The sequence below is a fragment of the Cyprinodon variegatus genome, unplaced genomic scaffold (assembly GCF_000732505.1).
Source record: "Cyprinodon variegatus isolate N-32 unplaced genomic scaffold, C_variegatus-1.0 Scaffold45, whole genome shotgun sequence".
Lineage (NCBI taxonomy): Eukaryota > Metazoa > Chordata > Actinopteri > Cyprinodontiformes > Cyprinodontidae > Cyprinodon > Cyprinodon variegatus.
Genome location: NW_015150498.1, coordinates 24,252 through 36,422, shown reverse-complemented (window position 1 = coordinate 36,422; position 12,171 = coordinate 24,252). Strand labels below are relative to the sequence as shown.

The following is a 12,171-nucleotide window of genomic DNA, read 5'->3' as shown; positions in this document are numbered from 1 at the left end:
AGTTGACCCACCAAGGAGGCAGTTGCAGGAAGTAGTGACTAAATCTGATTGGTTAAAAGTTGACCCACCAAGGAGGCAGTTGCAGGAAGTAGTGACTAAATCTGATTGGTTAAAAGTTGGTTAAAGAGCGCAGAGCTCCGCCCCTTTCCTGCAATTACCAGTTGCTCAATACTTCTGTAGAAAATCTGTGATAAGCTTTTGATTCGCTTATTGAGCAGCCTTGATACGACAGGTCACTGAAGGGCAGAAAGGAAGCGGCGTGTCAGTCAGGTCAGTGTTTTATTCTTTATTCTATTCAGTTTTTAAAGCAGCCTCAATAACCTTAAATGACCAGCTGTTGCTAAGCTAGCTTCGAGCATGGCCTCTTCTGTGATAAACAGGGCGTTGATTTTATTTACACCTCGATGCTGCAGCCTTGCTTACCTTTATTAATATTGACAAACGTCCAGCTGTGAGGTTATAGTGAAGATGGAAACGTTAATTTAAACAGTTAGCCACAGGAATAAGTCTGTTTCCTCATCTGGGCTAAAGTTCATTGACCACAAAGTGAAAGCCGTGCAAGGGAAACCTTTGAATGTCCACAAGTAGTTAGAGGTGATTTATATTTGTTAGAATCAACGATTTTACTCCAAACATGTGGTAATATCCTTTCAGATAGGTACTTTAACCATGTGGTTATTTTGTGAAACAAAAAACAATCTCAGTTTTTAACATTTACCTGTGTTGATTTTCTCCAACAAAAATGTACTAACAAAGTTAATTAAAAAGAAAAGCTCACTCAAACCACATAAAAGAATTTATTTTTTATCAAGAAAAATAATTTTCAGTCTATGATTCGTTTTTATTGTTACTGTTTTTTTGTGTTAAAAGTTTTGGGTAGAGATGTACTGATCAGATTTTTTACTGGTCTTAATATTACCTGGTTCTGTTTGAGGCCCTCATATAATTTCCAGCCTATAATTCCCATTCAAACCTCAGGCTGCTGTAACACAGACAAAATCATTTGTGTAAACATATTGGTTAGGTTCTGTGATTAGATATAAGAAACATTGGTAATACAATAATTTTATGTGCTGCAGGTTTTTTTGGTTAGGGTAGTTTCAAACCCCTAGAAAATTGAAAAATTAAATTATCTGATTATCTCCATGTATGCATCTAAACCATGAGTTTCTGAAGTTCACTTAATATTCACATCTTTTAAAGCCTACATGTGTTAAAAGAACAACTGTTGCTGTGTTTACAGCAAGAAAATGTAGAAATACTTTAGCTTTTGTTAGAGATGGACCGATACCTCTGCCGGCCAATATTTTTGGCTGATATCAGCCTTTTTTTCTGGTATTGGCTGATACCTCTCTGCATTTGCCGATTCATAAATGTATTCAGCAGCCATGCCCTGAGATCATGTGGACAACACACATTGCTGCTCCCTTCTTTAGCTATCCATTGGTAATGTTTTGTTTGATTCGTTTATAAATGTTTCTTTTTCTGCTTAAACTAAGACTTGTGTAACAAAAAAGCAATATTTGTCCCAAAAGTATCATAAATCTAGGATCAGTTAGTCTGATGTCAAAATTAGGGCTGAAACAATTGATAGGATTAATCACGATGAATTGATTTCTGAAATAAGCGTAAACTAATTTAGTAATCAAATCATTGTTAACTGGAGTATAGAGACTCAAAAATATGCCTTTAGCTGACAGAGCAACTAACTTAGGGCAATAAGTATACGAAAATTGTAACAAAATCTATAAATATTTTGGATTTAAGGTAAAAAAAAATAAAAATTAACTATCCTGAACTCAACTGGAAAAGTTTTAGTTTTACCTGATTTAGTTCTGTAAAAAAAACCTCTTTAAGGAACTTTTTGCCATCTGATTATTCATAATTAGTAAATGAATTAACAAAATAAAAATTAGCAACAGCCACAGTTAAAATAATCAGTATTGGTATCAGCCTTAAAACAAAAACCTGTATCAGTCATTCTCTAGTTTTAATGCACTCATTGAATAGAAAAAAATTATATTTTTCGGTGTCTGACCTGTTGATCACAGTTACCGGTACTCACAAGTTGAGTGACATAAATTATATTTTAATTGATTAGTTTATATTTTGTATTAAACACTTGCCAAATATGAAAAGAAAGAAATAGCCTTCTGGTTTGTATGTTGTTTTTTTCTTTGTCAGCTCATCTTAAACCAGTTCCTGCCTCTCTAACTCTTTGGTCCTGGTGATACTTGGGCTGCCTCTATTGCTACTCAGGGATTCTCTTCATTCATTATTTATAAGTTATCCCTGCACCAACTAACCAAGACTTAATGAACAATAATGAACCAGGAACAAGTGCTAGTGGCTACCTATACTACAGTAAAGAGCAGATCATTTGAGATTTTAATTAGGGAATGATCATTAAAGAGAGTTTCATAATCACTGCCATAACTTAGCAAATATCTTAATAGCTCTTGTAATCTGCACTGGCCCTATTATCAAAGGTCATGTGGAGTGTAACCATTTTCTTTTGATAGGGTAGGTTTTTAAGCACCATGAGGATCTTTAAGTCTTTTTTTTTTTTTTTTTTTTTAAACAGGAATCAGTTGTCAGTGGGCTGATTATTTATGGACAGACCCGTTTGCAAAGCATATCTTTTCTGCCATATCTCAGAAGTTATCTCAGGTTTATCTTGTGCTCGACTTCAGCCCCAATAGCCAGACTTTGCTTTATGATGAAGACTGAAGATGTCACCAGCTGACACTTGGAAGAAGGCTTGTTGCTCAATGAAGCTGTTGCAATAAATTGCAATCTTCCTTCACATAGAGCCCAGAAAGGAGGCTGGAGTGCAACAGTTTTGTGAAAACATCAGGGGGAATATTTCATTCCCTTTGACATCTAAAACATCTGAAATTATTAAACAGCGTCTCTTTATAAAATCTGATGAAGTTTCTTGAAGCACAGTTGGCTATCTCTTTGAACCTTTCCTCCTGTCAGGTGGATGAAACTGTTATTTTTTCTTCAGTCTTATTGCAGCTTTCAGCCGGTCAGCCCTCTTCTGCTGCTGGTGGTTATATTTTTCCAGTAGCTCAGTCTCATACTCTTGTCCTTCTGTGACTTATTTGTCAGATACATCAGGCCATGCCTGTCGAGCAGCTGTTACCAGTGTCCCGAGACAGGTGAAGACAGGTTGAGTCCATTTATGCCTCTGTGTGCCATCTGCTAGAGCAAAAAACAGATGTCAACCACATGTTCTGTAGACTAGACATACATAGAGTGGGATGATGCAGGAGATGCTTTTCTCTTTTTGTTGTGTTCTGATACTTTTGGGAGGAAGAAAGTGGAAATGAATCAACGGGAGGAGTTTTGTACTTTTATTGGTTGGGCCACGAGTCGAATGCATAAACTCCAATAGCTTTTTCTGGTGGTGTTTGTTATAGAAACACTTTTATAAAAAGTAATCTGCTCCTAAAATGACATCTCCTTGTGCTGTCTTGAAGTAGGGGTACAGTGTAGGAGTACTAAGAGAAAATAGAGCTTAATTTAATTTCATGTGTTAGTCATCATCATCTAAACGAACGTCCGCTGATCAAATATGGACTAAGTGAGCTTTGTGTAGCCTTTTGTTCTATTAGTTTAAACAAAAATATAATTTTTATTGTGTGTTCTAGCTTTTTAAAGACCAAGGATTAAGAAAAACATACAACTGGAATATTTTGACTTCTGGAAAGCTTTCTAAACTTTTGCTCTGGTCCTGAGAGCAGATCTCAAGCTGTCACATCCTGTTTCATTTATTGTTGGGCTCTCTTCTACTGTATATATTTTTTTAAACTACTACTTAAACCATTTCTTCTTTCTGTATGAAAGACTTACATTTATTTCCGGGATTCACAATATATCAACTTTAATATGATTATCAGCCAAGGTTTGTCATTTTTAAACATATTGGTATAGTCCAAAAGTAAAATTAGGTCGATAATAATGAACAACATTCATTTCCATGTAGGTAGGGGGTTGGTCATTTAGTATTTGTTTGGTCATGTGACTACTTATGATGCAGCTCTGGACTGTGAGTGTTTACCTGGAGCAGAGAAGCGATGTCAGTGCTGTGTTTGGTCTATTATGGTGTCCAAACAGTAGAGAAATATTTGGTAAAACGGCAATACTGTAATTAGATATTGTTATTGGCCCAGATTTTCATATCAGTGCCTCCCTATTTTTTGTCTTTAAATGTGAGACTCATATCCAGGAGTATATCTCAGTAGTATCAGTTTTTTTATTAAAAGAATATGGATATGCAAAGTCAAGAAGAAAATAAAGTTCAACATTTTAAATCTTCAAATACTCACTTTTATAGCGTTTCTTCTGCCAGAGCAGAAGTAGCTCCGTTGTGTTGTTTTAAACCGGTTTCATCCTTGTTGCGTCACTTTGTTGACTAATGGGTTTAACATGACTGAGCGTTCTTTATGCGTGCGTTTAAACCATCTGACAGGACAGTTATTCCTGCAAGATGAAGTATATCTGCCACTTTAACAAAGACTTCCAGAGCAGCAGCAGTGTTTCATCATGCACTCAGAGCAAAGTGAGGTGAATCTCAATTTCTAACTCTCCGTATTCCATGTCAGAGATTGAACCCAGCAGTCAAAATGGCAGACAGCGGGAAAACTAATGAGGCTGGAGCTGCAGCAACTGAACCAGCTAATGGAGAGCAGCAGGTGAGGAACACAGAGACCCACAGTGACACCTAATAGAAATTAGAATTCATTTTACACTTGTACCATGTTTAAAAAAAAAAAAAAAATAAAAAAGATAAGTGATGGTACTTCCAAAAGGTAGTGAAAGCATATGAAATAAGAATTGTTCCACAAAACTGTGTTTCACCATTTTTAAAAGATCCTAAATATTACTTTCTGGTCGCAGAATGTGGTTGCCAGAGTGAGCCACTTGCCATTGGTCAGTTCAGCCTGCGAGGCCGTGTCCAGCGCTTACAGTAGCACCAAAGACAGCGTCCCCATGCTGAAGGGGGTGATGGATGCTGCGGAGACTGGGGTCCGAACACTGGGAGCAGCTGCAGGCACGGGGTCCAAACCTGTTTTAGACATGATCGAACCACAGCGTAAGTTTCCTCTCTCTGCAAAGTGTGATGTAACGTGTGTGCAATAAACAGTCCTCTGAATTCTACCCTTTAAATAAATGGGAAGCCAGTTCTGAAGGGAAAAGTGTGAAATGAGCGTGAGGTTGGATTATGGCCTCAGGGCTACATGATCATCTTAGAAATGTATCTGGGAACAAACTATCCTCCTATTTCACAACATGCTTCTTTGAAGCCCTTTGCTTCTCTTCGGTTAACACTAAACTGTACTTGTTCACACTAAATTCAGAGTAAATATTTTCATATGCCTGCAACTATATTGACTCCTGTGATTTTTTTTATTTTTTTTTTTTCCAAGTGGGTTCCTCTGCTTTGTCATTTCAGTCGCCATGGTGAATGAGTATGCCATGAAAGGTCTGGATAAGATGGAGGAGAAGCTGCCGATTCTTCATCAGCCAGCTGACAAGGTCAGGGAAAGCCTTTTTAAATAACTGTTGTTTGTCTCCGGTTCTTCTTCTTCTCCTCTGAACAGACGGGTTATAAAGCAAGGCACATCATTATCCCCCGAGGCTGTAGGGGAAACTACATGTCAAGGCTTGGATGCACCTGCACTGAATAGTATGACGGGGCCTTTAAGGACTTAGAATTGCAGCTCAGTTTGTTTAAGGACCTGTGGAAAACTTTAACCAATTTCCTTTTGCTAGTGTCTGTGTGGTCATTGTTGAAGATGCGCTTTCAGCTTAATATCTTCCTTTTTGTCAAGATGGTCTTGTAGTTCATTGCAGATGTGTTTGCTTGCCCAGCTGTATGGTCCAAACCAGCTAAACCCCTCAGATAGTAATGGTCAGACATGCTGTTGATCTTTTCTTTAACAGCGTACAATTAGTAGCAATTTGTCCTTCTTAAATCTGGTCAATTATGCAACAGTGTTCTTTGTCCCATTTCACTTTATTTTTGTTTAAAATTGTAAATTACAATTTAAAAACTGTTTTGTGCCTTTTGTGCTCTTAATGTCCCTGTAGCTGGAACACCCCCTTTTTCTGTTTCTGTGATGAACAAACTTCTTTTAAAAAGATTTGCAGTTTCTTTAAGTGTTGTCACTCTAATCTAGTGTTTGATTAGTATTAACAGTGGTGGCCTTTTAATTTTATTTTTATTGATGCACATTTGAAGCTCTGGTGTTTATCTCTATTAGCTTTGTATACCCGTTTCAATCATTTTTTTCCTCTCTACAGGATGGTTACTTATTGGTGCTCCTTTTTAATTTGTCATGATGATGACCCATCGCCCTAACCTGATATCCAGAGTGGTTTTGTTGAGGAATCCTTGTATTTTGCAGCTCTATCCTCTGTGCAGCCCATCAGTGCTGTTCCTGCCACAGAAAAATATTCCCACAGAATGACCCTCTTACACTCTCACCACCATGCTTCTCAGTGGGAAGAGTGATAACTAGGTGATAGGCAGCACCTATCTTTGTGACTTTTGGCATTTTCAAACATCAAGCTTGGGATGCTTCTCAGATAATTTTGTTTGATTGTTTTTTTCTTTTTCCTTGTCTGACAACCTCTGAAATTTGGTCCCTGACTTTGTAGTTGGGTTGAGTCGCCAGATCTAGGAAGGGGTCTTAGTGATTCTAAAATTCTTCCATGTCCTATTAATTGAGACCCAAAGGGCTTTTTGGAAGTGTTTGTTCAAAATGATTACCTTTCCTTAGAGATCAGATAAATCAAAGCATAACTCCTGACAGTCAACAAACAAATCCTTTGCCTTGTTTGGCATAGTTTTATTTTGTTTTTTTTCTATTTGTCTCATTGACAATATTTAGGAAAAGTATGTTTGATCCAATTAATGTTTGATCCTCTAAATCCATCGCAGGTTGCCCCCAACTTGCAGAAGAATCTGATTCATGGGTTTGCAACCTGTGATAAAGAACCAATTAATGTTAAAGTACAAATAATATAACACATGTTGCAGGTTTTGTTTTTTCCCTATTTCCATTGAAGAACTGCTCTGAACTTAAACTAATGAGTGAAGAATGAATCTGCTGGATTATAATGTTTTGCAGAGCCATGATCGAAGGGGTGACCACAAGAAATAAGAGGCACATGCAGTCAATTTTGAGTTCTGTGTGTGAATATCTATTTACCTGTTTATTTTTTTTAAGTCAGTTACTTTTATTTGTAGATATCAAGAAAACTCAACTCAGGTGTGAGTGTAAAATATTATAATAACCGTTGAATGGGGTGTGAATACTTTTATTGTATAACAGTAATGTTTTATTTGCGTCCTGCTTATATTTTGCTATCCATATTTAATTTCATCTTTATTAGTTTACTAAGTATGTGAATAAATGGCTGACCTTCTCACTGTGTTTCTTTAAGTTCCTCAAACAGGATTAGTTTCCTTTTTTCAAATAGAAGCCCTAATGGGTTTAACATGCTTTAAAATCCCATAATCTATAACACCTTGCCTCTTCATTACTCCCCCAGGTGGTGTCAGACACTGTAGGGATGGTGTACCAGTCAGTAGCAGGGGCCAAAGATGCGATGCTGGGCGCCATGATGAGTGGAGTGGAGCTGACCCGGGCAGCGGTCAGCGGAGGTATCAACACTGTCATGAGCACCAGGATGGGCCAGATGGTCAGCAGTGGGATGGGCCTGGCCCTCAGCCGATCTGAAGACTGGGTTGATCACAACCTGCCACTTACTGAGAGGGAGCTGGGTCAGTATAAATACTAAATAAAAGAAGTCTGAATATTTCATACGTTTATAGACAGCAGCAATGACCCCACATGTCTGGCCATGTAGAACTAGAGAACTGATGGTTTAACGCAACAGCAAATTAATGTAATAAATAGGACTGTACATAGGATGGGGTTTTAATGGAATCAAATATACTGCAAGCTGATGTCATGAATGGTTAGGTGCTATTCATAGAGAGGAAGTCAGGGCAATGCAGTGAGTTTACCTTCTGTTCTCTTGGCTCAAACGGTGGCTTTAATTTCCAACACTCAGAGCTTTGACACCTGCTACTGTGACATCATGCAATTGTGACATCCTACAGTACTCTAGGCAAGCAGGAACGCTCATGGAAACATCAATTGAGGAGTACAGGGACACTAGTTAAACTAGGCTGTTTTGAAGGCTACATACATGCGAACAGGAATGGTGTAAACATCAGACTTTTACGTATACGTTTGAATGTTTCATATTGGTGTGGTATTACACATCAAACCACCTCAAAAATTTTAAAAGAAAATTAAATGAATTAAGATTATTCTCAAACCCACAGAAGTTGAACTTGCAAATTAAAGTCCACATATATACATACACCACTACCAGTTTTGGTTAATTATTAGCGAGCAGGTTAGAAAGGAATCGAACACTTTGGTTGCCAACGATAAGCCTGTGGCATAATTCATAGTGGTAATCTAACCAGTCTTCTGATTATAAATGATTGGCCTCAGTCTTCAGGCTCATTATCCTGTTTGAACCCACGGCTGTGGTTTGGTTTCAATCACCTAGCTGTTAATTCTCCTCTGTTATTCAAACAATTTTCTGTGATTAAACTAGTGTTGTTGCGTGTGCAGTCCCTCCAGATGTTACTTGTATTTGCTGTGATCAGTGGGAATAAAGTAGTTTTATTATGTTTTTAAGTGGGAAAATCCACCTGAAAATTTAATCAATGCAGTCAGTTCATCCAGATTACCATCCTGCCTTCCATTATTTCTGTCGGAGCCGCTCAGACCCCCACATACCTGCGGTGCGCTGTCAGTAGGAATCCCATTCAACGGGCTTGTTTGTCTCCTGAGAAAGCAGACATGTTAGTTTTTCTAAAGAAAAACTACTTAGTAAAAAGGTCCTCACAATGTAACGGTGAATATTAGACACAGACTTGTGTGCAACTGTTCTTCTTCACTGAAAAAAAAAATGTTTTTATGTAAGAGGAAAAATGTAAATGGAAAAATCAGAGCTTAAAAAAAACTCAAGATTTGTACTTTATTATGTTGTGTAATTTTCTTTTTCTTCGAATTGATATTAAAACTGGTATCGAAAAAAGTATCGTTCAGGAACCGTTATCGAAGTGAAGGTATTGGTATTGGTACCGGCACGGAAAATTTTTGAACGATACTCAGCCCTAAACGGGGGTGAGTATATCGTTTTGATCTGTGTCAATTAGAAGAATTCTCTATTTTTTTATTTATGGATTTAAGTTGTTTGATCCTAACTTGGAAAGAAGGCTCCAGGTTTATGATCAGGATGGTAACCCTGATCAGATGTACTTTAAAGCTTCTTAAGCGGCAAAACTTTGGTACTCTACCAGAGAGTTTTGTAATTGTTATGTTAATTGAAAATACCCTCAAACTATTTTGTCTGTTAAATGCCAGTATGTATTTGCATGTTTGGAAAAATAGCAGAATGTCAACATTTACATTATATAAGAAATGAGATTTGTCTGCTTCCTCAATATGATCGGATTTAGAATATTATCATTATTGTGTCATTATTTGTAACCCAACATGTTTATCCCTTTCACAAACAGACATGTGGGTATTCTGTGTTAAAGAAACAGGCCCCAAAGAAGACTGTTAATGCAATAAATATGACAACTGAAACCACAAATACTATAAATGTCATCAATTGTAATGATGACTTATGAGGATTGTTTTTTGTTTGTTTTTTTTTGTTTTTTGGTTTGGAAGCATACATAGCTTAATTAATGTAGTCTATTAAACTAAAGTAATATGCACTTATGGTTATTACATGTCAGGTACGACAGTCATTGACTTTGACCAAGGCACCTTACAGTAGAACTGCAGTCAGTCCCTGGACTGTTATGGCTATCTCTGCTCCTACATAGTTAGGGACAAATGCAGAGGACAAATTTCCCACTGAGATCAGCTTGAGAGTCATGGTAGGACACTTCTTTGATTTTATTTATTTTGCTCAGGCTACTCATAAACCCACAGCCTGCCTAATGTTGAAAGGGCAATATTATTGCCATTAATGTTAATATATACTAGAAATTTTATACATTCAGTAATAAAATGTCACAAGGGATGATATGGGGGGGTGGTTATTTAAGAAGGGGGATGATTTTTAAGATTTTTATTTTTTTTTTTTAAGAATAGGGATGCAATCCCCCCTTAACTAAAGTACTGCCTATGCTAAGCCAAATCTATTACTGATTTCCCATTACCCTGACTATAGCTACCTTTACAAAGAAGTCGCATCTGAACACCTGAATAGTTTCACCTTTGATCTTGTTGACTGTTCATCCTAAAGTCTGCTTTGTGACTGAAATTGGGCTGGAAAGATCTGACTATGGTTCCTGGAAGAAAAACTCCAATGTGTTTCAAATAAAGAGGTTGGACTAGTACAGCACAACCTTGTTCTAAAAAAAGATTGTGATAGTGTGCAAGAATAATGGCTACAATTGAAGGTTTTATATTGCATGCATTTAGTCGCTGCTGTGGGGATATTAAATCTGCACTGCTTGGTCTTTAACACTGTTAAAAATGTAATTTGGAGTACTAATGTCATGGTTATAGCCAATAAATTCAGCATATGACTCAGATAATTTCATTTGTCTTGCAGCTGCTGTGGCTGAGCCTGCCAACTTGGAGGTGTCAACCGCTTCAACCAGCCCTAGTTACTTTGTCCGTCTGGGGAAACTCTCTGCCAAAGTGCAGGAGCGAGCTCTGGAACAGTCTCTGGTCCGTGCACGGAAGGCCAGGGATGCTACTTATGCAGCGGTGGCTCAGATTACCAGCACCCTGGACCTGGTGGAGAGTGCCCGTTCCAGTCTGGGTACGGCTGGTAACCAGTTAGCAGGAGCCTCAGAGCAGCTGCTGCATCGCTGGGCTGAGTGGAAGCAAAAAAAGGAGGGAGAGGAAGCGACTGAGTCAGAACCAGATGAGTCCAAACATGAGCCTGAGGTCAGGATTTAAACCATTATGGGTATAATTTTTATGAAAATTTGTATATATTTTCTAATTTTACATGTTCATTAGAACTAATTTAAGAAAATGTACATCCCATAATACTAATGCTTACTTCCTTATTTATTTTAATACATTTGCTATAGTAAACTTTGCAGCAGTATTGCATAAAGAAATGTTATATCCTCTTTATGCTTACAGGAGCTGGAGACTCGGGCCCTTTCTATGGTGCAAGGCCTGAGTGACCAACTAAAGGCGTCATGCTCAAGCGTGGTGTCCAGTGCTCAGGGTCTGCCAGGGACGGTCCAAGAACAGTTGACCAGTGCTCGGTTAGCCGCTGAAGAACTACAGTCCTCCCTGAGAAATGCCAGCAGCCTAACTCCGGTTCTGCTAGAGCGGAGCCGCCACCATCTAAAACAAGTACAAGTTTCTTTCAAGTACTTTTTAATTTTTTTTTTTCATGCATCTGCTTAAGAGAATTTAAATGGGGGGCCTCGTTTATTGATCATGGCTGTTTTTATTTGCTTTATATGTTTAGGCCTTCTATTTTACAGGCATATGTCAGACTTTCATCAATTAGGTAGTTTTTTTTCAGTAGTCCACATTAAAAGTTTGATATAGTATATATTTATCACCCTAAGTAATATGTTGAAGAAATTACTGCTGACTGAATAGTAAGTATATATACTAATCTAAATCTACTCATTTCTTTGTAGCGCTTTTTTTAGATGAGTTTCAGTGCTGTTTAAAGGTGCTGATCAGTCTGTGGTTCCTCTAAGATGTCTAGGAAAACCATCCATCCATTATCTGACACGCTTGTCCCAGATGGGGCTGGTGCTGGTGCCTATCTCCAGCAGTCAATGGGCGAGAGGCGGGGTACACTAGAGGTGTAAATCACATCCATCATGGCGATTCGATTCAGTATCGATTTCTTGACCCAACGGTTCGATTATTTTCGATACTCAAGAATACACCACGATACGATTCGATTAATCGGTTAATTCTTTATTTATTTATTTTTTTTACACCTTACAGGCCAAACAAAGTTTCAAGTTTGAAATAAATCAATGAAAGCTGTAATATCGTTATGCATTTATTTTTAGAAACAACAGCAAATAACAGAAGTAGAAAAGTTGCATCAAAAAATACTGCA

General features: G+C 37.7%; 1 protein-coding gene across 1 annotated transcript in view; it reads left to right on the top strand.

The window, feature by feature from the left end:
* The first annotated feature begins 124 nt into the window (after nucleotides 1-124).
* Nucleotides 125-12,171, top strand: part of plin5 (perilipin 5) — a 14,503-nt gene continuing 2,456 nt past the window's right edge. The window contains exons 1-7 of the mRNA XM_015370396.1: nucleotides 125-270; nucleotides 4,611-4,700; nucleotides 4,906-5,101; nucleotides 5,462-5,544; nucleotides 7,567-7,798; nucleotides 10,675-11,015; nucleotides 11,220-11,438. Coding sequence (XP_015225882.1) covers nucleotides 4,632-4,700; nucleotides 4,906-5,101; nucleotides 5,462-5,544; nucleotides 7,567-7,798; nucleotides 10,675-11,015; nucleotides 11,220-11,438 — 1,140 coding nt within the window. The 5' untranslated portion in view covers nucleotides 125-270; nucleotides 4,611-4,631. The remainder of the gene's footprint in view (nucleotides 271-4,610; nucleotides 4,701-4,905; nucleotides 5,102-5,461; nucleotides 5,545-7,566; nucleotides 7,799-10,674; nucleotides 11,016-11,219; nucleotides 11,439-12,171) is intronic.